The 27,443-nt window shown below is 37.6% G+C and overlaps 1 protein-coding gene across 2 annotated transcripts; it reads right to left on the reverse strand.

Moving 5' to 3' along the window:
• Window positions 1-249: 249 nt before the first annotated feature.
• LOC122642585 (dymeclin-like) lies at window positions 250-26,858 on the reverse strand. Of its 2 annotated transcripts, XM_043836094.1 has the most exons (18): window positions 26,408-26,858; window positions 24,491-24,730; window positions 23,628-23,691; window positions 23,403-23,532; window positions 23,164-23,308; window positions 22,168-22,416; window positions 21,991-22,075; window positions 15,341-15,443; window positions 11,908-12,033; window positions 11,718-11,831; window positions 11,391-11,509; window positions 11,164-11,251; window positions 10,964-11,056; window positions 10,777-10,866; window positions 2,413-2,532; window positions 2,166-2,257; window positions 1,697-1,754; window positions 250-518 (listed from the first exon to the last, which is right to left on the reverse strand). In XM_043836094.1, the coding sequence occupies exons 1-18, from the start codon at window positions 26,592-26,594 to the stop codon at window positions 489-491; spliced, it is 2,133 nt and encodes a 710-aa protein (XP_043692029.1). In that variant the 5' UTR covers window positions 26,595-26,858; the 3' UTR covers window positions 250-488. The 2 variants fall into 2 exon arrangements, with proteins under 2 accessions (XP_043692029.1, XP_043692031.1); XM_043836096.1 differs by lacking the exon at window positions 11,908-12,033.
• Between the last annotated feature and the right edge of the window lie 585 nt (window positions 26,859-27,443).

Raw genomic sequence — 27,443 nt, forward strand, 5'->3', positions numbered from 1 at the left:
CACTGTTCAACTGATGGTATCAGTCAAAATGCTCGATGGCCACTCTATCACATAGTAGATGATCATCACTGTCCATGAAATAAAATGCTTGATGAGGGCAAGAAAATGCTGCACAAGCCATCGGGCATCCCCTGCATCTGCTACCATGGTTGCATAGATCCATATTGTTTCATCAAGTGTTAGTGAAAACATTTGACTGTGACAGTATGCTTTGCTAGTAAGGATAAAAATTGTTCTATGAGGGCAACATTTGAGCAACATCTCTTATTCAACATGGTGGTATATCAATTCATTTACGGAACCCTCACCACAATTAGATTCACATCAACTGATAACATATAAACAAAAAAGAATGAGAAGAATAATTTCTACTATATCTATTTACACATTTACTGAAAACCTTATGATTGTTGCCAGTACCCTCAAGCACTGCCAGCAACTGCGTAAGTCAACCTCCCTCCACACGTTGAACTCAACAGTTTGATCCTTCACTCCTCAACTGTGGGAGCCTTCTGTTCCTGAGGCAAATAAATCATCCTGTCATCTTATTTGGGACTGAACCAAGATTGCGAAGCGAACAGTGAGAACCATAAAATTTGAAACTTCTTTATCTATCAGAAATATAGAACCGTAGCCAAGTCTAGTTAAAATTTTACCCATGCACACATCACATATGACAATGACATGCTATAAGATCTAGGATCATAAGAAAAACAACAGACTACAGAACAAACAACAAACCAATATCATTGTGAAAGAGTATCACCCACCTAAATTGGTAAAGACCGGAGAGAGAACATGCAGAGAGTTCTTGAAAATGGGAGAGGTGCAGAAAATGCTATTCAAATATAGCCTTTTTTCAAGAAATGGACTGTGTTGGATGACACAGATAAACTTCCAATCCATGGTGTAAAAGAAATGATAGGACCTTGTTACATCGATTGGCTGCCAGTTATTGCTGGGCCAGCCCGATGCCCCAGATGTTCCATGACTTGCTGATTTGCCCGCCAAAACCAACCATGAGCACTGGGCTATGGCTTAGATGGGTTATCCTTCAAGTTCCCTTTCACATATTCATGACCCCTGAATCATCTATGTGTGAATGTGAACCTAGACGGTATGTGTTGTCATCTGCATCTTAACATAATCAGGGTAGTATTCATTTGAAGCAAAGGAGTCTGTACATACTTGCATGTATGTGTGCATGAGAGAGAGAGAGAGATGCATAGGATCCAGATTCGTACTATTTACAACTACTTTTTAGAACATGTTACCTAAAAGGTCATGATGGTCCTACCTGGTAAACCTTCTCTGAGGAACACATAACCAATTCCAAGTAGCAGCCAAATGCAACTACTTTGGATAAAAGTACATGGGTGTTTTTGAACCTTTCAGTTTTCAATACACATCCTACATATCTTACAAACTGAAGATCAGACTGCCATAATAACAGATTCAAAGCATGCAAACGAGTCAGCCATCCAAGTAAAAGCCTACTTCCAAGGACATTCTTCCAAAAACGAATGAAACAAAGAGGCAACCATATTGATAGTTTTAAGTGCTCAATTTGACCAAATGGAAGCTCTGACAACATATGTACTAAACAAGTATATCATTATCCAACAGAAAGACCATACTACTAGGAGGGGAAAAAAATAAAAAGCAGCAAAAAATTGAATGCAAAAAGTGTACTTACTTCAACAGGCATATCGACTGGGAACAAATTTATGGCACTTGGTTTAAAACTGAAACAGCTGGCAAAGAGAACAAGCCAGGAAATTGTCAGAACCATTTATAAGAGAAACTTTCAGCATGTAACAAACCATGCTTACAAAATCAATGTCTGCATAATTGCAAATAACATTCATACAATTCATGTAATCATAGAAACAAGACTAGTGTAAGCAATGAACTTCAATTCAAAATAACTAAGGAAAAGTGCACCATGCACCACTAGAGCAGTAATATCCTCATCTCATTTTGGTTGATTGGTTCAAATCCTCATTCTATTTTGGACTGACATCACAGGTGAAACTTCTGGATGGAAATATCCCAACAATTTTTTATACCAAGATACAGATGCAAAGTGCTAACCTTACATGCCTGTTCCTTCACCCCTTTCAAACAGTAACCCACACGAAAAGAAAAAAATAGGAAGGAATTACCTGCGAGATAGATTCAGCTGCCAAACATATGGAATAAAGAACTCCTCAGGATGGTTTTCTTGCTCATACGTGAATCGCAATTGATTAAACATCTGTCAAAATTTAAAACAAAAGAACAAAATCCAAATTAAAATAACTATAGAAATCCCACAAGATATTATTCGCTTGAAGGGCAATAAAAAAGTTACATGTACCCAAATAATGCACAAACCCCAACCCCTTCCCTGAGATCATAATTGTCAATTACCTTCATTCCTTCACCTCGCCATGATCGGCAATTGATAATTATGACTTGGAGGACTTTCTCCACAGACCACTCCCCATCCATTCTCTGGGCATCCATGCGACTATTAAAGAAATCTAAAACCTACAAAGGTTGAACATCAACATAAATTGGGTGTACTTTTGAGAATTTCATATAATTGAATGTAATTATAGTAGGCTAAATGTTCCATTTATGCCATAAACTTGAAGCCCATAGTAATAAAGGAATTTGTGCACAAGGCTGAGATTGATATAATTGAATGTGATAATCTAAGCTTAGAAACTCACAGTTATCACTCGCAATCAATAAAACTAAGCAAATAAAATGCAGATATAAAAGTTGGGATCAATCAAGACCAGTTTTAAAGTAATTCTGAGTAATCAAAGCTAGCTGTAGCAGTAGCAAAAACAGGGGCGCTGCAAAGCTTGAGAAAGGTAAGGAACAGACCTGGGAGCATGTTTCAGGAACTCGGTTTCGGTACAGGTTTCGCCCTGGCCGAAAACCGAGTTGGGGTAAAAAAAAAAAAAAAAAAAACTTTTGGAACTCGATGGCTGGTTTCGGTGGGTTTTAAACCTAGTTTGGTCATGAAACTTGGTATACAGCCTATTTTGGGTCATTTAAACACAATAGCACTATCAGTCCAAATAGGAGTTCCATTTAGTGGGAAAGCAGGACAGACACTTACTTTTGCCAGAAACCAGGACAGACATTTATGCCTAATATCATTTAATTAAATTCCAAAAGTAAATAGTTAAAAAATAAAATTCCAAAAGGCATCATCTGAAAGCTTTGTTTTGAAATCTTTCCAATAAATCCAAGATTGCTTAAATCTGATTTATATTAAAGGAGTTATGTACCAGTCAAACTTAACTTGGTGTGCGAGAATGCTGTCAAAATCGCTCTTAATGAAAATATTTTTTTTGGACATCAAAACAAATGAATATTTTGCCGCACTTTTGGTTTTTAGCAATGTTTTACCATATTAAGATTTATGGAATTTTTAGATTTGAGTAAACCCCCAGCGTTAGAAAGTTGAAAATTGCTCCAACCACCAAAAATCCAGTTTTTGTAATTGCATTGGGGGGTTGACTTTTTATTCTTTTGGAATTTTATTTTTTAAACTATTTTTATTGGATTCAAATAGGGGGTATTTGCTTATTTATGAATAATATCTTAAGTAAATGATTTTCATTTACTTAAATGATATCAGGCATTAATAAGTGTTTGCCCTAGTTTTTGGCATAAATATGTGTTTGTATACCAAGGTTTGCATAAATAGGTGTTTGTATACCAAGATTTCCCACCAAGATGACCGAAACCACCAAGATCTCACCGAGCTCTTGACCGAGACATTGTAACTTTCCATTTCACCTTCAATCTCATCTCGGTTTGTCAAAAAACCGAGATATTACCGAGATTTCGGCGAGTTCTTGAACTATACCTGGGAGTGGAAGAAATAAAATACCAAATACAATAAAGGAATAGGGAAACAAGAAATCCACCTGCGATGCTACTTGGTTGGAAATTCTATTACTCAAACTCCTATAACTGAACGGCTGGAAACATAAGTATATAAAAACTCTAAAAATCTGACTCTTAAAATGACTAAGAATAGCCTAAACCAAACACTAATCAAACTAGCTATTTAATCGACAGTCTGAAAACAACTCCAATTCTAACTATTACTTCAACTTAGGGTATGACTGATACCCTCAGTTTAGACCCATTAAAGTGGCTCAATACAATGAAAACCCATTGGACGCCCAATGCATATTTAACCCAACCCAAAGGTTGTTTCCACTAAAATAAAACCACTTCCATAATTCTCCTGCATACATTATGTCCCTCCCCAGACCCCGCAGTGTCGGGAGCCTTCTGCACTGGGTATCCCCCCCCCCCCCAATAATTTTCCTGCATCATCATAGGGGCACTCAACGCTTTACTCTACTTCCAAGAGGAGTAAGCCTCCCAAAGCCTTTTGTAGTTGAAGCTATTCATCCATCGACTCTAGCTGAGTCCCCTTTGATGTAGATCGAAGCATGAAGAAGACCAAAGGGGGGGGGGGGGGAGGAAAAAAGTTACTGTTTACGTGAACAGTGATTTGGGGGCTGATATGGACTGCTGGCTTAGGGAGTTGATTTTTGGTGTTATTTTTATTATTAGACACTTATTTAGTTTCCTATTTGAGTTGTAATCCTAATTGGGAATCCTACTTAGAGTCTAGTTTCTATTTTATGGATTTTATTAATTAGTTTCTTACTTAGATTAGGATTGGGTTGCTTTGTAATTGGGTTATTACAAATAAGTACGCGGCTGAACAGAAAAGAGCTATTGATGAAGCTGTGAGATGCGGCAACAGTGAGATACCGTGGGTGAGAGGATGATGGGCTGAGATAGCTGATCCTATTCCCCCCCTTCTATATCCCTTTCTTCTTTTTTCTTATTCTTTTAGTCGCTCTGCTACGTAGACAAGGCGCCTCGCCCCTATCTCTAAGGGGGCTTACGAACGAGTATTGGACATTTGTTCTGCATTTCCACCCTTGAAAGCCTCTTCAACCCTTGCCATAGCAGCGACAACCCCACCGCTTGGGATCATTACGCAAATTTCTTTGATGTGAAATGGAAAATTCAGCCGAACGACTATAAGCCCACATCACTAGTAATTTATCATGACTAGTGGCAGAGTTTTGACTCGCATGCTCTTACAATCAAACGAAGAGGGTAGGTCTACAAATCAGAATAGGAAGGAACAGAAGGCGCTTTTGGCGAAGTCGAGAGGGTGAGAAAGAGCAAGTCAATAGGTAGAGTAAGTTCCCTACTGGCTATGGGTCAGGAACGGTAATAAGGATCTAGTTCAACTAACAGCTTTCACGTGGTGAGAGGGAGAAAGAAATAGAAAGTACTACTCTTTCTCTTTGAACGAATCCGAAGTTCAGAGGGGAGATGTTCTCCTTCATATGTAAACTGAAAATAGCTAAAAGAGTTTTAGTTATTTAATTTTTTGCTCTTTTATTGTATTGATACTGCTGCAATTGATCTCCCGCTGGTTTCCCTGGTTAGAGGTCAATTTTTGCATTACCCTTCCACCACAAGCTGAAAAATAGGACAACAAGCCAAGTCCACCGGAAATCCTCTCAGCTTCACAGAATCAGCAACACCAATCAAAATTGAATTTACCCAGATCACAAGCCCCAACTTATCTCTAAGAGCTCATCCATGTAGCTTGAAGGATTACTTAAGAGGAGGGGTTGGAGACTACCCACTCAATAAAGGGTAGAGGGAGGACTAAGGGTGTCAATTTGGAACCGTAACTGTATACCGTAACCGAAACCGCCCGTGTAAAACCGTACCGTTGCAAAAAGGGTACGGTATGGTATGGTCAAACGGTATTGACCACGGTATGGTACGGTATCGGTATTAGATACAATACCGTTGTATATACCGAAACCGTACCGTTTAAAAGGTATATTTGTAAAATTAAATAAATGTAAAAGCAGCCGAGTGATTTGACCACACAGTTTGAATTTGAAACCATAAAGAAATTATATCCAGCCTGACCCTTTATTGTCAGACTGTCCCATGTACATCTATTAAATGGTTTTGTACATAAAACAATAAACCATCTTTTTGATTTTTTCTGTCAGACTGTCAATATTAATATGTCATTAATAACTAAACTGTCACGGATCCCCTTGCATTTTTACTACTTGTATCATTTTAAATACATTCAAATCTTAAACTTCACACACCACATACCGTTTTTCATACCGAACCAATACCGTTTCCATACCGTACCGTAACGGTACGGTTGCGGTATTGAAAATAGGGTTCTTAAACGGTACGGTACGGTATCGGTATTGGGTACCTATTTTTGGTACCGTACCGAAACTGTACCAAATTACCGAAACCGTACCGATTGACAAGCCTAGGGAGGACCTCACAAAATCAATTACAGTCCCTGATGATGGATCCCACGTGAATGCCCTAAAAGGAATTTTATTGAGACCAACAAGCTTCTCCAACTACAACAGAGATTCTATGTAAAATTCTAGTTCTCGGAACCTAATTGATGCAGGAAGCACATTTGGTTATTCAGACGGAGATAAACCAGGTCTAGATTTGGGTTTTTTGATTAAGTAGGATATTTTACTTTATGATTTATCTTGTAATTGGTTTGATTTAGGAATTTGAATTATTTTGTAATTTTTTTTTATTGCTGGAGTCGTAGAGTTAAGAGTTTGTTTCTAGCATTGAGTCCTAGTTAGAGTCGTTAATAGCAAATTTAGATTTCCTTCCTTTTCAGTCTTATGAGTCTAATTACGAGTCTTTGTTTTGGTTTTTATAAATCGCCATGTAATCCAAAACGGAGAGCAGTTGAATGATGGAATAAGATTTGAATTGTGTGGTTCAAGCCTGTGGGCTATGCATGTGCGATTCTCCACCCCCCCCCCCCCTCCCCTTTCTTATGTGATTTCCTCTCTCCTCTGCAACTGACATCCCCTCTCAGAATCATCCCTTTCTCCTGACCGGCCCTCCACCACTAAACTTGCTTCTGGCACCAAATAGAGCCAAGTGCCAGCACCATATAAAGGATATTTGTGTTAAATAAACTCAAGAAAGAAGATAATTTCCCAGCCACAGAGAAAAGGGGAGAGAGAAATTATAATGGGGAGGGGACAAGTGTAAGAGAATCCTCCTTTGCAACAAGGTAATGACTAAAAGACGACATTCATCAGGAAAAGAGGGGGAGGGGAGGAGAAGAGTAAAAGAGAGATGATTGACAGACTTCACATCCATCAAATGTGAAAAAACTACTGAAATAGAAAGCTCTCCCTTTCTACCTCTTCTGCCCCAAAGATTTTCTTAATAACAGAAAGAGAAAAAAGGAAGATCCTTTAGACAAAGTACAAGGCCAACCAAAAAACAAAGCTTTACAAAACAAGGTAGATAACATGTTTAAAATCCTATGGATCCTAGTCTTGCACTTGATGTGACCATATCACAAGTGCTAATATTCTTATGACAAGGGGTGCAAGTCAGGCCAAAATTAGAATCAACTTCGAACAAAAATAAGCAGGACCATGACAGGCTCGAGCTAATTTATCAATTCCCAACCCAGGCCTGCCCACTTGAACCCCTACTTATAACCCAACCTACACAAGGAACATATATTTAGGATCGGAGAAGATTATCTAGATTATCTTACAAGGGGAAGAAATAGGCTGTGGCATTGTCCTAGGAAGGGGAGAGGAAAATTTTGATTGAGAAATTTCCTAAAGAAGATGGAATCCAAATTCGGCAATTGTGAATCTAATAGGAAATGAAAACCTCCCAAACTCGGTGTTATAAAGGCACATGCTACAGAGACGAATATTTTTCCTAGCACTACATCAGTACAGAAGATTCCTTTATGCACCTTTTCTGTACATTTCTAGTGGGGCTTCTCTATTTAAGCCCAAAAAAGATGGGGAACATAAGGCATACGTTCAGCGTAAGTTTTGATTGTTCAATCATGGCAGCTTTAGGAGTGGAACTAGTTGATCGAACATACTCTATTCTGGACATTAGTAGGGCTATAGAATATAGGTTTTGTAAGCTTGCTCTTGACTATGTGCTATAAAGCTCAGGTTTTATTACCATCCATGTTTGTAATGTAGCATGCACTTGGAACTGATCGTCCGTGAGCCGATTGCCGGTGACATTGCATAGTTGTATGACTCTATATTTTTTGGGAAGCACTTTTCTGTCTGGGAGTGTAGCCTATGCCAGCACTCCCATGTGTCTATCTCTCTCCTCCTTAAAACAAGGGGGTAGAACTGTCTTTTCATATGAGGAGAGAGCTAGACTCATTGGAGTGTTGGCGTAGGCCACACTCCCGGACAGTTTTTTTTCCCATATTCTTTAATCAGGAACAACAGAAAAAGATAAATTGAAGAGAGAAAGGATATGCAGGCCAAGAAAAAACAGCATGAGCAATAAAGAAGGAACAAAAGTCAACATCACCACCAACCAATAACAAATAAACTCAACAGACATCCTAAAATCCCTTCAACCAAACCTGATGCAGATAAGTCACCTAAAGGGCTTATTTTATTGGAGATAAGCCTTGGGTTGGGTTATGTAGGTATTGGGCCTTTGAATCCCATGGGTTTTCTTTGTAATGGGCCACTTTAATAGGCCTAAAATATGGGTAGAAAGTATAAAAACGGGATTTACTTAATTAGTTTAATTAGAGTCATGTTTTGAGTCAGTTTCTTTCATTATTTTAGTTTTCTAGTTAGTTTATGTTATACTTTCTTAGTTAAGGATTGGGTTGGGCCTTCTTTTTTAGTGTTTGAATCTGTTTTTGAGTCTTCTATAAAAGTTTGTAAGGGGCTACAACCTTGTACAAGAATTTGAGTAATGAGATTTAGAAGAAAAAAAACATAGCTTTGTGCTTTGCTCTCTGAGAGCGTATGGTGAGATGCCATAGGTGAGAGACCTGAGTCTGAGAGAGACTGATGCAATCCCGGACTCAATACCTTGATTATGGGTTCGCTATGGGCCCACAAGAATGATAGGTATTTCAAATTAAAGGTTCAGTAGCAAATTCGTAAATTTTTAAGCAAACTGGACCTTAAAAGTAAGTAAACAATAGCTGGGATATATCTGGATTTAAAATTTCAAAAGAATAGACTATTCTGGAAATTAAAGAAGAAAGGAAATAAACAAAATTGAAGTTCAGAAACAGGGGATTTATTGTAATACGAACAGCTCTGCCCTACGATCAGTCTTCAACTAGAAATTACTAAAAAATAGAGCTTAGGAGTGTTCAGACCCGATTCAAAGAGAGAGGGAGGAGGAGAGGATCAGTGGGTATTCAAGCTTCACCGAGTAACAGACCAGACACGCACAAAACAAATTGTATTCTAATTCAACGCGAGGCTTGTTAGTCCTGTATCTTATTAATATAAATAAGTCTTTACATGAAATCAGGACTCTAAAACAGACTATAACTCTCCCACGCATGGAAGTTTATCTCTAACATGACTCCCTAAAATAAAACCAAAAAAAATAGCAACAAACTACTATCCTACATTGGAAGTTGAACATAACCAATTAAATAGTCACATGACCACTTAAACTGACCCAAACTAAAATTGAACCAGAATTAAAAGAAAATAAAACTATCAAGTCCTAGCCATAGCTCCTGCATCAGAGACTACCCTATTTTCTTCTTCCCTTCTTAGATCTCTCTCTTTTTTTTTTTTTTCCTTTTTTCTTTTTTCTTTTTTCTTTTTTTTAATTGTTCTGAAACATCCTGCAAATCTGAGAACTTATCGATGTATTTACCGTTACTGGACCTTAAGTTTTCGATCCTCTTGTGGACTGGTTATCCCTTGTGACTGGTCTACATTAAAACCTCCAGAAAACCCATCAAAATTTAAGGGATGTGGCTTAACCCGGTCAATTTTGAGGTTTTTGCTAATTTTACATTAATGATTAATCCATACAACAATTGAATGGTGGTCCACCTCAAAGGAAAAGATGTGAATAAGCTTTTGCTTAGGAGGAAAATTCATATCCATAGATATGATGAAGACGGAAGATTTGAATAAAATGCTCTCAAGGAGGGATCTCAGGTGAATGCCATCACAGGTCTTTACTTCTTGGATTGCTGGTCACGAAATGTACTTCTCTATATCGTAACAAACGAACTTGATTATTCTAGCTGCAACTCTAGTTGTTCCAGAGTGCAACTGTTTATTGTCATCATTTTGTTGGAGCCTATTTATCTATTTTTTATTCAAGTGCCCTCCTTGAATTAATTGTATGGTATACATGAAAGAAAATGTTGCATATACCCTAATCAAAACATCTGTCAAATTCATGATCTCAATCTGTCCCATCAAACCTCCCCCCACCCAAATTCAAGACTAAAAAGTGTAGACCATTGCAAATAAATCAATGAATGCCCAATCTATTAAAAATATCTTCTAAACCAACATGCTTACGAGAAGAAAATAAATAAATAAATAAATAAATATATATATATATATATATATATATATATATATATATATATATATATATATTGTGTCAAAGCGTCATACCATAGTCAAGTCCATGAACATCAATTCTTATTCTTACTGAAAATAAATTTTCATTTCTGTAGAAGTTCCTATATGAAAACCACCAACTTAATACACTAGCATTAAGTACTTTTGTAAAATAAAAACATCACAAGAATCATATAATGTCAAGAAATAAAAGATTCCACAGTAACAACTTTACCAAAAAAATTAGTTTATGAGCATAATCTTCAAAAAAAATGCCATAGAATGAAAATAGGACTTGATTCCATACAGTATAAATGTTCTCAAGCAGCTCATTGAAGCGTGGATGATTCTTGAATGGCTGGAAAACCTCCTGACGATGCATTATTGCATACACAACCTGCTTGAATAAGAAAGATACCAGGGGGGGAATAGTTCCAGCATGTAATAAATATATTTTTGAACAGTATCCAACATTATTTGATCAGTGATAATACCTCAGGATTCCGAGGCAATGCATAAGTAAGGATTGCATTTATGATCTCCAGTACAATTCTCAGGAAGTCAGTATAGATGTGCAACTCAGTTGACTGTAATAATTAAACTCTGTTTAGAGAAGGAACAGGGAAAGGAGACACAAACAAAATGAATGCTAGGATAAACAAGACGTAAAAAGAAATACACAACAGAGGTCTACCACATCTTCTGTGACGTTGCCCCCATCCACTGAGTTGGCCTTATTCATTAGCATGTCATCATTTCTTAACTCCGCTAATTTGGTATACCTGTAGAGAAATCAGATATTTAAGACCAGCTATCAATTACCATCATCTCAAATCTGAAATAGGTAGCATTGGAAAGGTGAGGGGGAATCCAGTAAAGAAAATGTCAAACAGAGGATGTGCCAATGAAAGAGTACCATACTTGCGCGAAAGCATATCGAAAAGGCTAACCAGTCTCTGCGACGCATATGCACTCAGCCGGTGAACATGTGGAGCCATGTTTGCTAAAGTTGCTAGACAATTCGTATGGAGGTAAACATCCTGGAGTAATTTCAAAAGGCAAAATGAGAATGGAACATAAACCACAAACTTACACCTAAAAGAAAGCCAGCGACTTCTTGAACTTTGACCAAATCCAATATCAGACACACACACCATGGTAATACAAATACAAAGTATTCTCAATAAAGTTGACGGGAAAATACATCAACACAAAGAAATCAGCTAAGAAAGGAGACTCAGGCCATACCCGCATCTTGGATAGATTATACTTCACAGTCCTTATTAGTATTATTACCATCAAAGAACCAAGCGAGGTGTTATGGAGGAGACGTTCTTGGTACCAGGGAACACTAGGCAGGATCTGTAAAAGAAACAAAATATTGGTACAATAGGAATTTAAAGAGTCAGCATAATTTAGTCTAGTGGGCGACTCTCACCAGCTTGTGAATACTGGCATTGAAGGTTGAATCCTGACTTAGTATGAGAAGGATAATCAACAGCATGTAGATTTGATTAGACGTCCTCCTCGAAGCATTGTAAAGTGTTTCAAGAATAGGCATCAGCTGTCAATTCCCCACCAAATACAGAGATACTTTTAATTAGCCTACGCTGTCATTACCTTATATTAGACAATACTACACTATACAAACATCCTCATAATGTAACTGAGAACAAGGCTCTGTTTGGTAACGTTCTTTTGGAGTGTTTCTGTGGTTTTTTGTTCCTTAAGAACAGTAATAGAACAGAAACTTGTTCAGTAACACCAGTTCATTTTTCTGTTTTTTTGGACAGGCATGTGGAACCTTATGAGAAAGAGGTATATTGAAAAAAGCACCTAATTGTTGGAATCTTTGTTGCTGAGTCTATAAATTATACGTCCTCTGGTCGAATAATACTGACTGCCTTCGATTTTGACCCTATCGAGTATTGTTGCGCTTTCTTAGTACATTACCTTTCATTGCCAACCTGTTGTCTTACAGCACGAAGTTACCTGAAGTCTCTCTCACATCTTGCAGTCACTGATCTCTTCTATTTTGCAGAGCCAAGCTTCGTCGGTAGGTCACAGACGTCACTGGGTGTGGGATTTAACAGAGGTAAGTCGTTCTCTCATGAGGGTATGTTTTGGATACAATCGATGCCTTCTCTAAAGAGAAAGAAACGATTCAATGATTTGATCAAATAAAATTACTATGGTTTGAGAGGAAGTAGCAGTATCTACTCATACACTAGAGTGGAAGTGTGTTGAATCAAGAGCAGACAGTAAGCGTCTAGTGTATCATATATGGATATGGGAGAACGGGATCTTTGACGGAGATGCCAAGGGTTCTTGGACTGATGGAGGATGCAGGGCATGTTATGGATACAATCTGCTCGAAAATCGTTCTCTCGACATATGGGACCCATTCAGAGCTATCAGAAATGGTATCATTGTTTGGCAAGATGAAGGATTCAAACATTCAGTTCTTGGTTGGCATTTACAATTCCGTCTTGAATTCATGCCCGACAATTATGTCGTTTCTTCAAGAGCCAAGCTTGTTACCGTTATGATGGAAGGACTGATTGAGAAGTTGCTGACAGAAAAGGGTTTGCTGGTTGAAGAACTGATTGGATCTCCAGTGCAAGTGAAGACCTTGAGATGGAGTTGTTCGGAGGGGAGTTGGATTTGCACGGAATGTACTTGGGTTCTACCTTGGTGATCATGTTACAGTGGATGGAAGAGCTGAGATCAGCATTCCATAGCAGGAGGATTGGTTATTCCGGCGGCTGTTATTGTTTTCTGTGGGGCGGGAAGGCATAGTGTTGTTAGGGGAGAGTCGCCAGTGAAGGCACTGGTTAAAGAAATGATGTTTCAGATGAGAAGCCCTATGAGAATTGATCGGAAAAACACTGGTTGCTTTGTCGCCAAAGGGAAAGCAGTGAAGGAATGCACTTGAATGCATGATGCAGTGCCATTCAATTCCAGTAGTAGTGTTTACTTCTACTCTTTTACTACTGTGTTGAGCAAGATGAAACATTGCACCAATTGGGTCATAAGAGATGAGACACTGAGAAGAGAGAGGAAGACCACGTTCATCCCCTGTTTTGGCTGATAAGGCTGATGCATTGCTGTTCGAGACCACTACACCTCCATCCATGGTCTTAATCTTGTTATGCAATTAGAATGAATCGTTGAGCTATAATAGATACTAGATGGGGGAAATCAGATGGTTGCAATATGGACTTAATGAATGTTAAAATTGGGTTGTTGTTCCTTATTTGTCAACTACTTCTATTATCTTGGTTTGATTGTTCTTTGGGATAAAATGAGAAAAATGTGGACCTAGAATTAGAACTGGGACAGGTTGTTTTGTGAGATTCGAAAACTCTAAATGAGGGAAAGGGGTCAAGGACATAAATTGAGGTGATGTAAACGGATCGGGAAAAAGGACTTAGTGAAAGACATGACTGCTTTTAAAAGCATTTTGTATTGGCAGTAGTCTATTGATTGGGATGTGGAAATTATGATGATGCGTTGATGTTGAAATCCACTTATTCTTTTTGGAGGGGGAAGAGGGGGTGTGGATTGATTATTCTGGTGATCCACACACTTTTTTCTGTCTCCTTTATAGTTCAATTTTTTTCTTTACTGTGGTTCCAGGGCGATTTTGGAATACTCATCAGGTAAAGCCTCTTGAGATGATTGATGGGTCATTTGAACTTATGAAGATGGTTCTGAAAAGAGGATAGAACAGTTTGGAACTTTTTAAATAGGAATAGGAGCTTGTCAAGTTCAATCAATCACTATTCAGGGGTACTCAAGATTACTTGTAGCATTTTCTCTCATGCTATCTTCATACTGAATTTTAATGATCTGTGCTAGTTCAGATGATTGTCTTATTCAATCAGAATTCAACTCCTTTGCTTTCCTGTATGTGAGTCTTTAGCCCAAACAGGTAAAGCACTTGGGACTCCCCAAGAGATGTTAGTTCGAATCCATCAACTCGTTGAATTTTCTTACGTCTAATTTTCTGAATTATTATGGCATGAGTACAAATTTCAATTGTCATGTATAAGACACTATAGAACTCAAAAGATGGGCAAAAGCGTCGAAACGACATCCATCCCTGCCCCCAAAGAAATGATGGACAAAAGCTTCTTGCTGCCATTAGTTGGTTTAATATGTACAAGAAAAATGAATATTGTTTAAGGATGGGATTTTTGTAACTATTGAATGTTATGAGCTGCCACACGGCCAGTATAGTTGGTGTAACAGTAATTTTACGATGCACGTTGAAAATCCTATTTACATCCCAAGTGGACAACATAGTTGGTTTAATATGTACAAGAAAAATGAATATTGCTGAATGATGGCAATTTTTGTTATTATTGAATGGTATGAAATTGCCATGTAGCCGGTATAGTAAAATAATTTTGAGATACATTTCAAAAATCTTACTTAGATTCCACGTGGGAAACAGAGTTGTTTTAACAGTAATTTGCAGGAGTGGCAGAAGTACTTGTGTAACTGTGCATTACAAACATGTTTTTATTTCTTTCCTGATTAAGAAATGCTTTTTACTCAGCATTACGAGACGTGTTTCTTTCCTATAGAAATACTCCAAAGTAACAAAAAAAAATAAGCTTCTGAAATACTTTTTCAGAATAGAAACGTTACCAAACAGCCCCTAAGTTCCAATTGAATGCATAAGAGCACCCATTAGAAATCCACTAAGTCAAATTCAACATTAAGTGAATAACATGTACACTATTGTTAAACTAGGTTAAGATCCACAGGAATAATGAATACAGACATATAACGTTCAAAGAGCAACAATTTGCCAGGAAGAGTTCAACACAGTTTATAATGGGGAGTTGAAAGCTTCAGCTTACCAATGTGTCCAAATCAGTTCGCACCAAGACATACTCCAAAAAATCCGAGTTTCCATGCACCAATGAGTACAGCAGTAGAACAGAACTTTCATCAGCCAAGTGCCTATGGAGCCAAAACTGTTAGGATATACTCAAAATACCTTAAGCACAACAAACAATTCCGTCCCTACCCAGCAATCAGATTGCACATAAACCACTTGCATATCCAGAAGCCAGCCAGATAAATGTAGAAATGGGGCATGCATATGGGGGCCCCGCACATTACAATTTATCCGGTTTGTAAATAAACATGTGTAAGTGTACAGGAACCAGTTAGTCAGACCAGTCAACACCTGGGAACGTAATCTTAGTGACATAGCTTTACCTCAGACCCATGCACCAAAAGCACAGTGATCCATCAACCATTCCATTGTACCACTATTCAACTTACGAGTGAATATTTTTATTTTTCATTTCATTTTTTGTGCAAGTAACAAATGGTATTCCAGAGCTCAAGGGTTCCCACAGTAATTTCTCGTACCTTCTTATGAAGGAAATGAAACATATTATGTAATTAAGACCATGCATCTTGTCAGGAAAAGAGGGAAGGGAAAAGCCATAGTAGCAAGAAAAACCCAAAAGATCAAAAGCAAGACTAATGGAGTTGTCTCAACCTATCAACAGGTATTAGGTTGCAACTCTATAGACAGGATCACAAACTACAAAATTAAACCAGAGTCAGAGAAATTAATAACTCAAGATCAAAATATCTGATTACCCTCAAACCCTGGTCGAAAGAAGGTATGATGGAGTAGAACAAATCCCCAAAATTTGATACAAGTCTGTGGAGGATATGTTTCAGAAATAGCAAGTAATGTTCCTGGAATTTAGGAACTTCAAGAACTGACAATCTTAACGGTCAGATAAGATCGTATGTTTCCGCAGAATCTCTCCAGTCAACCTCAGAGTCTCACTGAGGGGCTGCTGTCTCTGACAGTAGCAAGGATCTGTCTCTCACAGTTCATAATAGCCATAGCCAATAAAATCTTTATACAAAATCATGGGGCGGGGGTGGGGGCTCCTAGACCTAGAGCCTGACAAATTTAAGTAGAAAACCATAAACTTGATTAATAATGGCCATGGAATGCTATCAGCCAATAGGAAACAAGTCTAATCACAAAAGGAATTTTAAACAAACAAAACAACTAAAGAAACTATCCTACATTAGGCTGTAGAAGTATTCCAAATACAACTAGGAATCTTAAAAAACAAATCCAACTTGGCTTGGATTTATAAAGAGTATTCCAGACCTTACAAGGAACTATGAAAACAAAAAAACCCACGACCTGGTTATTATGGTGAACCAGAACACCCGTCTAACTGAATCAAATCAGTAAATATCAACTGAGTCAACTCAATGAGCTGTTGACTCAGTGTTTTTTTGCTCCTCTTTTAGAGTATCTATCTATTGATCTGCATCAAGGACCTCGCATACTGAAAATATATTTAAGAATTAGTAGAGTGTTGATAAGAAATAAGATAAGGTGAATCATGAAACGGAGTTGTGTCAATCATCAACAAGGATTTGGAGGGCCATGAGATCCACCAGTTGTGGGTGATGAAAATTGCTTGACTGAAGGTGGACAGTCGACACATATAGTTTAATCTTCCTGCAGGACAGACCATGAGCATTCATAAGGTATCAAGATTTCTCCAACAGGATCAGTTCAAAGTCACTAGAAATAGATTCCATGATCTAAATTGGCAGGATAATTCTGTGTTTGTAGGAAGGTCTTGTGGCTCACATCTAGATTGAACAGCCAAGAATCTGCTGAAAAGTTGACAACAAAAATATTAATCCAAAAAGAGTAACTAGTCAGTCAATAGTTTCACGCCTGATACTTTAAGACTATTTGATATTGTAAGATGGAACTGTGTAGCATGCACTTGTCCTAAGTAGTCTGGAGGTCAATGATGCAAGTACAAATCCCAAACAGGTTGAGTCTGGATATCGACTCAAAAGCATGCATGGTTTGTTCTTTATACAACTATTTACTGAAAGTGGGAAAATACATGCTGGTCACATTTAGGGGAGACAGGCCTTATCAATAGTTTTAAGTGTTCATCTCAGCGTATGGTTTAAAATATTGATACATTCCACTTAAATGAATAAAATAACAGGGGAAAAAATTAAAGGGGCTGACTGACAAGAAGAGGAATCATTTACATTAGTGTATATCACAGTCTATAATCATACAAGTGTAGATCTGTTTGTACAAACCAGTGCACCATTGTAGATACAACATTTTGTCACCTTGGAAATGTTCCCAACAATGATGAAATGGATATTTTAGGCCACTCTCTAGAGACTCTCCCTTTCCAACGAAGAAGGTTTTTTTAAAATGACCAAATTGCCCCTAGCGAGGGTTAACCGATTAAACGGTTTCGAAATTGGTCTGAACTTCACAATCAGGTGCATTTTATCATTAAAAGTTCTGTATTAAAAGATGGCGTGAAAATGAGGCGATTTGGCCATTATTTTCTGTAAATTACTTCCAAATTGACCCCACACTTGAAGCATTTTTTTAAAACAGATTTTTTGCCAAATCAATGCCCAAATCTCACACCATTGGATAGCACTCGTCACAAGGTTTCCAACGACACTTGGGTAGCAAAAAATGGACTAATGGATTGGGAGATATGAATTTTTGAAATTTTTAAGAAAAAAATACAAAAAATAGAAAATCCGGGTCGACCCAAGCACGCAGGCGTCAGAGCCACTACGTGCATGCATAATCGGAGTAGCACCGTGTGTTGGCATGTCCAGAACTGTGTGTCCGCGCGTCCACAGCTTGGAATATATATATATATATAAATCATTAGAAAAAGAAAGAAAAAAAAAAGGAAGGAAAAATCTTGAATTTTCCACCCTAGGAAACCATAGAAAGCCCTAGAAAAGACTGGGAAACCCCAGAAACTCTGACAGAGTCTGGAATGTCCAGAAATAGTGTAGGAAATCCCTGATTATCACAAGTAACCTTGCAGAAGTGGAAACTACACAACCTAAGATGGGAACATCTCCTTGACCCTATTCTGGTGTCAATTGAAAAGTATAATCAATTCTTTATTCATTATTTTATTTCATTTATTCCATTTTTTCTGCCTTCATTAAACCCTGGCACAAAAGGGGGTTTATTTTGTGGCAATGCCAAGCATTTAAGGCTCAAACAGTATTATTTTCATTATGTTATAAAGGATTGAATCAATTTTCTGTTTAATTCTATTTTTGATCAACATTTATCACCGCTGTTCTTTATAGACAGTGGGGATATACCAGATCATAGTTGTCACGGCATCTAGGCAACCCAAGGCATTGGAGAGGATCCAAAATCAAAGCAACCAAGGCATCCAAGGCGTCCGCCTAGGAGCCCAAGTTGACCAAGGTGCCTGGACGCCTTGACAACTATGTACCAGATTGATCTCGACAACGGCATAACCACAAGTGATTGGGTCACTGTTCAAAGTGTGGATTATGTTGTACTTTTCTGGTCATTTCCGGAATATATTTAATTCTTGTCATTTAATTCCTGCTATTTACAGCTTTCTATACATCTGATCATTCTCAGATAATATTATTTACTATATTCTTCTGGTCATTTCCAGAATATGTTTATTAGTGTTATTATTTAACCAATACCGCCCAAGATTGGTTATATGCCATCCACTTGTCTGGTTTTAATGCTTTATCTACATGCTTCTTGACTTTATTGTTGTTATTTAAACAATACTGCCTGAGACTGGCTACCGTCCACTTGGCTGGTTCTAAACTTGCCTATGTATTTGCTTCCGTTCCATTCTCATACTCATGTTTCATTTTTGTTTTAACCCTTTTACGCCATTGATGTAGATAAGTCACCTAAAGGGTTCATGTCATTGAAAATGAGCTTGGGGTTGGGTCATATATGTATTGGGACTTTGATCCCATGTGTTTACTTTGTAATTGGCCAATTTAATGAGCCTAAAATATAGGCAGAAAGTACGAAAACGGGATTTACTTCATTAGTTTGTTAGAGTCATGTTTTGAGTCTCTTTTCTTTATTATTTCACTTTCCTAGTCAATTTAAGTTACCTTACTAGTTAAGGATAGGGTCGGCCTTTCCTTTTTAATGTCTAAGTCTATTTTTGAGTCTTCTATATAAGTTTGTAAGGGAGGCCAGCATTGTACACCAATTTGAATGAATAGAAAAATTGCTTATGCAATGTTGAAATCCCAAGATAGGATAGTTGAGAGGCCTAGGGTGAGATGCCCATTCCCTTCCCCCATCCCTTCCATCGGTTCTTGAATAAAAAAAAGGGTGTACCCAGTGTACAAGGCTCTCGTCACTGCGGGGTCTGGGGAGGGGCATAATGTTCGCAGCCTTACCCCCACTACGCAGAAAGGCTGTTTCCAGAGACTCGAACCCGTGACCACTTGGTCACAATGGAGCAACCTTACCGTTGCACCAGGGTTCACCCTCTCCATCGATTCTTGAATCCAAACCCTAATTTTGTTCAAATCAATCTCAAGAGTGCTACAAGCTGCTGGGATTTCTTTCAACTGATTGTCACATTGATTTCTTGAAGACTACCACATCAAGATCAATGCTGTTTCAGAAGGTTATTAATTTTGTGATATTCTTTCTTTTGGTTATCACTTGAGATCTCATCATTCTTCTGCAACCAATTTTGAGATCCCATTGCTCTCTTTTTTGTTCTTTGGAGATTTTTCTATTTGATCCTGCCTGGGATTAGACCTATTTTGGTTCTAGTCTTACATTAGCCATTGTGCTGCCAATTTTTCTGTAAATCATTTTGCTTTTGTAGTTATTTAGGGTTTAGTTTCCCTTTCATTGTTTATATCTCTAACCCTTTGTGTAGCACATTAGAAACTGGTAAATGTGTAAACTTATAGTTATTTTGTGCTTTACATGCCACACTACTTTTGGAGAATGCTTATTGTATAATAGAGTGCCGAGCAGTTGGGAAGACCGGTTTTACCAGGTAGACCAGATGCCTAACACCTTCCCATGTCCGTAATCTGACTCAACCCCAGAATTTCTAATTTGACCAGTACTTTCAAAGAGTCAGTCTCTTTCCTGAAAAGAAAAGAGAAATTCCTAGGTCCTAGACCCTAATCTAGGTGGCAACTCATTATCCCTTCTCTCTTCCGAGAACATAATCCAATGATGCCCTTCACTCCACCATGAGAGAGGGTAGTGCGATGGTAGACCCCAAAATCCCTTGCCTCTACAACCATAGCTAAAATTTTAATGTGCATCATTCTATGTACACAATTTAGTTACACGAAAATAAGTGACTTCTGAGTCCGTAAACTTGCATTACTTTCTTTTACTTTTTCTTTTTAATAAACAAGAAGTAGTATTTTAGTCAGCAATGAGCAGACTTCAATGCACAGATTTACTAGGTCAACAAGCTATAGCCATGTACAAAAAGATAAACAAAAACTATACAACAAATCAATTATTCAATTTTACTTTTATAAATTAAATTCAAAAAAGAATTTACTTCGATGACTAGTAATAATTAAGCCATCTATAGAATTAAACATAAATCTGTTATTTGAAGTAGATCCTAAGATCCACCAGTTGGCTTTAGAAAATCACAAATACAACAAAATATGCTGTTGCTTTATTGTCTTTTTATTTTTTACATAGAAAATTGCAATCATATTATATTTTTCACTCAGTAAATTTTCTGAAGGGGCGTAACATGAGGAAATGGTTAATGAGAGAACTGCAATAAGATAAGCCATCATGCATCCCAAGATAGGTGACCAGTTCGGATACCAATTACAATATTTTAAAACCTAACTAATTGGCTGTCTTAGACATGACAATAACCGTTAATCACCTCATTGGTAGAGAGGGAAATACCAGAAGACACTTCATCATGTAGAAAATAGATGGAGTCGATGATCTGCAGTTATTAACGAACTGCAGCATTTGCTCATATAGTTCAGTTATTTCATGTGCTTTTGAGTTTTGACCATGGTTGAAGAAGTAACGAATAAAAGTACATCAATGATTCATTCTCTGTACTGTTTCCCATATATCATAGTTTCTTGGTCAAGATTTTAAATAACCATAGATTAAGAAAGGTAGAAGGGGATGGCACTTGGTTTTCTTATGGAGAATTCTTCCATATCCAGTTTTCAGAGGCATTTTGGGGGACATTACAAAAGAATTTCCCAAGATTTGTATCAAATGTTTCCAGTGACTCGTCCAACACAATTTAGAAATTAGAACCCTCAAGCTTGAGGATTTTGAAAAGTAATGAAGGAGGGTTATTTTGTAAGTTTCTGTGTTACTAACCCTCCATTGTTCATTTATTATACCTGTTCACTAATAAAATACAAAGTTGTTAACAGATAATGGAAAGAGGGAACTGGGAGAGACAAAGAAATAAGCACAAGAGCAGTAATTGTTAAACTCAAGGACATCTAATAAATAGTACCGTTATATATAAATGTAAATCCAATCAGAGACAGAACATTCAAGGATATTAATCTTTGAATGATGATTGAAAAAAACAGAACAGGAATACAGAAGTAACATGTAGAAACCTACCTACAAACTTCAAATAAAGGACCAGAAGAAGGTATAGATACTCACATTCCAAGGGTATCAAATAGAGAAGCAAAAGGCAACCTCACAAGTGGCCCACTGTGAGCATTCCCTTCAATATCCATGCGATCAACTACAAGAAGAGATTCATTTACACAGAATTATATGATGATTGAATTAATAGAATGCCACTATTAGGACAAAACAGGAAGAAAATGGTCTTACACTCAATATCTCTAGCATTTTCTAAGGCCTTGCAGTATGGATTCTCAGAAAAATTTGAACCATCTTTCAGAAGATAATCCATAGTAGCATCATCTTCACTTTTATCTAGGAAGGACTCATCCACCACGTTGCATTTTCGATAATGAATAAGAATAAGTAAACCAAAAAGACTGTTTTCAGCCAACGGGCTTCTTGAACCTTCACCACTTGAACTAACAAAATAACTGAACGGAAATAGTACAAGATTTGCTGCAACCAAGAAACAAAATATGTATCAGCGGCTTCTATAGAAGCATAACATATGGAAGTAACAGTTATTGTTGCTAAAACAGATCAGTTTCCCATTGCTATAACCACAAGATACATGGACAGGGTCATTGGATAAGGCATAAAATTAAATATGTTTTCTTTAGCTGTATTAGAAAGCAGCAGCCGAAGGGGAGAGGAGGGAGAAATTTTCTGTGACCAAAAATACAAAGAAACCATCTGGCATTAAGATCACTGAGGTATGAAGATGGATTTCAAGAGAAATGAATATTAGCATGATGACGAGAAACTTATTATGCGGAAAGATGCAAGAAGGGGAAAAAAAATTTATTTATCCTTTTATTGGCAGAAAGATGGGGCTTGTGCAAAAAGAAGGAGAAGATACAGATAAGCAATGAGGCAACATAATATAACTTATCCAAATCTAGTTGGAACATCAGCAAGATAAAGAGATGCTTAAGACAAGTAAAGCTATTGAGAAATTCTATCTTTATGAGAAGAGGAAAAAGGCATAACCTCTTAAAAGAATGGTTCCAATTTTCAACCGAAATGTCAAAATATCTGCGAAATATTTCAGTTTCGGCAAGGGCCGAAACAAAATGACTATCAAAATTTCCGTGCGAAATTTACCGAATTTTTTTGGTGTCGGCAGAGGTTGAAAGCCCACCAAAATTGAAAGTTTTTAACTTTGCTTAAAAGTAATGAGATATAAATAAGAAAACACCATACCAGCGGCAGAACCAACTTTGTGTAGAACACCGAGCTGACTTCCACCAGAAACAGTGGAATATGATCCACTATGCAAGGGAAAATGAGGACGTGTGATATAATTAAGTAGTAGCTTGCGAACAACCAAACCAACCAAAGAAGTTTCCTGTGAAGTAAAAAGTGTAGCACCATGGATCTGTTACATTTAACTCTCTGAAATTCTGAAAGGCACCTAAGAAAAGCAAAATCCATTTCGTCACCTGAATCATTGCTGCATCAAGGAATGGGTGCACATCTTCTGGCCCCGGAGAAGGAGCATAACAAAGCTGAGTAGACATAGCTATAAGCATAAAGTTCAGCAGTTCATGGTGTAGGAGGTACATGTGAGAACTTGCAACCAAACAAAGATTAATATAAAATTAGGAACGCAACAGAATAAATTATTTAGGAACCTCACAAAATCTATTGAAGAATCAAGATCATACCTTACATCAGACATGGCAATAAAACTAAGCACACCACGCATCACAAAATTTGCAGTGTTCTGATCTACATTAAACAGAACCAGAAGTAAGGCCCTGATTTCTTTTATTAAGAGGGGGGGGGGGGGGATAAGATTATCATCTATTGGACATGAAAAGACCCAACATACAACAGGGAAAACTGAAAACTTGAGAAAGGTAGAAAACAGATTTGAACTGGCAATCCAAGCCAAGTGGCAACGTCGATTGTTTAACAGCTTAAGATAACAATAAGCCCACCAACCTGAAGTTCAGTAGGCATTTATCACAGAAAAACTAAGAAACAGGAGAACACAATAACACAACACAGAGATTATGCAAGTTACAAGAAACTCCATGATGGTTGACCTCAATGTCTTATTATAAAGACACAAAACCGAACAAATTTGACAAAAGTATGTCTTCACATGGATTTAACGGAGTAAAACATAGCCAGCAAATACAGTGCCTCACCAGGTCAGTGAAACCAGAGCTGTTCAGTATTTTAGGGACAAATTCAGTCTGATGTGATGTGGAAGATTGGACCAATGAAACTACCCCAAGCTTGCAGACAGATTAAAGAGTACATATAGAATTGTTCACAAACCAAAAAGACATAAAATGAAGCCTAGCATCAAATCATCAATGAATCAGACAACCAATTAGATAATTTTTGTACAACATATTCACCAAAGAGAGAGTGGATGGCTTCTATTTGTTTGGTCAAATTTTCCTCTTGTATCCAATTAACAGACATTTATCAAATGATTCAATTTTCATTACAACTAATCAAAACAGCAGTGTCCTCAGTGAAATCTGTGGCCATATGCCATAAAGCAGTTACTTACCTCCAAGGATTTTTTCTGGTGCTGCTTCACCTTCATCAAGCGATAGGTACAATTCCTCAAAGTTATCACCTTTGCAATTTTCAATTAAATACTTCAGAAATATGGACGATAGACATGCTGCATTAACAGCCTTGACATGTACCATTGATGGTCCACCAGAAGTTGACATGGACTCTTGCAAACACCGAACCAGATGAATCAAAATCTTTGCAAGGTGCCTTGTATGATAGTTGTTGCGTGCTGCAAAATATACCAAACCAAATAAGCACTCCACAAAGTTATTCAAAAGAATCTAGCAAGACAACAAAGTTTACACCAAAAAGTTGAGGCGAGAGAATATTATTATACTAATATCACTGTACCATACAGGAACTCCTAAAATGGCATCAGTGTGTGCATCTTTACAAGAAAGAGAAGAGAATCATAATCAAATCATTAAAGAAAACATATTTTCAACTTCTAAAACTGCATTGGCATACAAAAATGCAACATGGTATAAGCAATAACATTCCATAAACGTGACTTGCTCAGACTCTGTTGATGCCAATTCAATCCCCTTAGTAGCTTGAAAATTCAAGTTAGAACAAGAACACACCACTACAAAGCCTCAAACAGACCTTCAGACGTTGTTCTAGACTTCTAGTCATGTAAATAAGGGCATCTTTGATGCATTTGGACATAGTAAAACATACCATATAATGCAATTACTAAGAGGAGACATTTGTAAATTGAGAGAGAGAGAGAGAGAGAATGTACAGAAAGCAAGCGTTTTCAGACAACAACCAGCCTCAGAGCGAGTGGGAGCTCTTTGTAATAACAGCAACAGAGCATTTGGTTAAAACCTTGTCAAATCGATAGTACTGCACAGAAAACTCAAAATGAGGACTTGCTGGTGAATGCCAAAGTTAAAGTTGCCCCTGATGGAACATTCAATAATTTCTTAGATATAGTAACAAGCAGACGGATGGAGGGTCAGATAGGTTTTTAAGTAAGTGGGTTTTAGAGACAGAAGAATGCACAAGTTGCTAACCCAACCACTATCATGAGTAGTCCATCATTGTGGACTTCCTTCATAAGTCACAACAAATACCAAAGCACTAGATTGCTGCAAGGGAAATGATGGAACATAGAAACTTACAAAGAAAAGAGAGGAAGACAGTCAGAGATTTCCCTCAACGAGGATAAGGATTATAAGGAAGCTTAATTTGTTGATAAACTTACAAATTTTTCGCTATGTGGTACATAACATAACAGTAGCAAATTTGTTACAAGCCGGCAATAAGCTATGACGAGGGAGACTGACATAATGACATAATGACATAATGATTGTTATTACCATAGGAAAAGAAATATTGTTTAATTCAGTTCATAAAAGCAAACTGTAGCAGCTTCTGAGACAAACGCAGACAACCCCCAGCACCGACACATTATGTAGTTCTACAGTGATGGAAGAACGCAAAATTTGTACATTTTAAGGCAGCACATCCAACTCAACACTGTATACCAGAAACAGTTCTATTGGAGAGGATTTACCCTCAAACCCCCACCCCCAAAAAAAAATATATGAGAAATTTCAGCATTGGATGATAAAGCAACATAAGAGGGCCTTCGTTTGGTTTCCACATGGCATGATACCATTTCGATTGGAGTTCCTTTACCATTAATTCATGAGGCGAAGCTTCAATAAGGCCTTTTTAGGTTTGTTCTGAAGCAAATTCAATTATCTATTCTTAGTAATGAATTGAAATTGTCCCATTTTAAGTGAAGAGCATTCTCTATACGCACTCGCCCGTTATGAAGAACAAAAACGAAACCAATTTATGATTTCATTCCAGGTAAACAACGAGGCCGCAGCTTAAATATTTTACTCCATTCAAAGTCCAAGAACTATAAGTGGTAACTAAGAGAACTACCGACCGAAAATCTCGCAAGCTTCGTTAACTCGATGATGCGGCCATTGGAGAGCGAGAGAAAGCTCGAGCAATTCATCCCAGAAATCCGAGGAGAGAGGGTATGATTTCTCACCCACGAAGACGCCGATTAGGTATTCCACCGTGTCCTGTGGCTGCGCGTTATTGCGCGGCGTGGAAGGCACGCCTCCCATCGAAGCTCTAAATCCTCTACCTCAATAGAAACCGAATTCAGAGATCTCCCATCTGCATTTCATAAGCAACGCCGACATTGCCCGATGGGACAGAGACATAACGAGGTGAAACCGTAAGAACAGAGGAAGATGACAGAGAAGGCTTAGATCTGTCAGTTAGACAATAACTTCAAACCCTAATTCTCCTTTGGTCACGAAGAAGAAGAAGAAGAAGAAGAAGAACGCAGGTAGCTTCGAAACGAAGAGTTAAGAAGGTAGAGGAAGGGGAGACCGGGGAAGGATAGGATCATAGGAAACTTGAGATTTTTTATTTTTTATTTTTTGGTTTTTTGAGTTACGACGATGTGTCGCTAAAACTTCACATACATATTAATTGACAAAATTGCCCTTATATCATTCATACGAATTCTGGTTCAAAATCAGGGACCTTTTCTAGGGGAAAAAAACGAATATTAAATTGAGCCAAAAAAATAGGGTAATTTACACATATCACACCTGAGGTTTAACGAAAGTATAATCTTATCTCCTAATTTTGGATAATTCTACGTACCCCCTGAGGTTCAATTTTGGTGTAATCGGTTCGATTTGATTCGATGCAAAATTATCCAAAACTTGGGAGTAAAATTATACTTTATTAAACCTCAGGGGTGGTATGTGTAAATTACCCAAAAAAATATCACTGAATCTTACCCTGCTTTCTCATAAAGGTTGTTTCTACAGTTAAACATGTGACCATTTGATCAATGGAGCAACCTTACGGTTGGCCCACCTTCTATGATTTATCGTGTATATATAAATACATAAGGGTGTTAAATGGTTAGATCTGATTCGATGCAAGGACCAAAATCA

Source organism: Telopea speciosissima, chromosome 10 (genome assembly GCF_018873765.1).
Source record: "Telopea speciosissima isolate NSW1024214 ecotype Mountain lineage chromosome 10, Tspe_v1, whole genome shotgun sequence".
NCBI classification, from domain to species: domain Eukaryota; kingdom Viridiplantae; phylum Streptophyta; class Magnoliopsida; order Proteales; family Proteaceae; genus Telopea; species Telopea speciosissima.

Coding starts and splice junctions, on each gene's coding strand:
- LOC122642585 (XM_043836094.1), bottom strand. CDS start 26,594: ATGGGAGGCGTGCCTTCCACGCCGCGCAATAACGCGCAGCCACAGGAC. Junction 11,832..11,907: donor ATGCCAGTATTCACAAGCTG/GTGAGAGTCGCC, acceptor TTTCTTTTACAG/ATCCTGCCTAGTGTTCCCTG. Junction 1,755..2,165: donor CAGCTGAATCTATCTCGCAG/GTAATTCCTTCC, acceptor TCTCTTTGCCAG/CTGTTTCAGTTTTAAACCAA.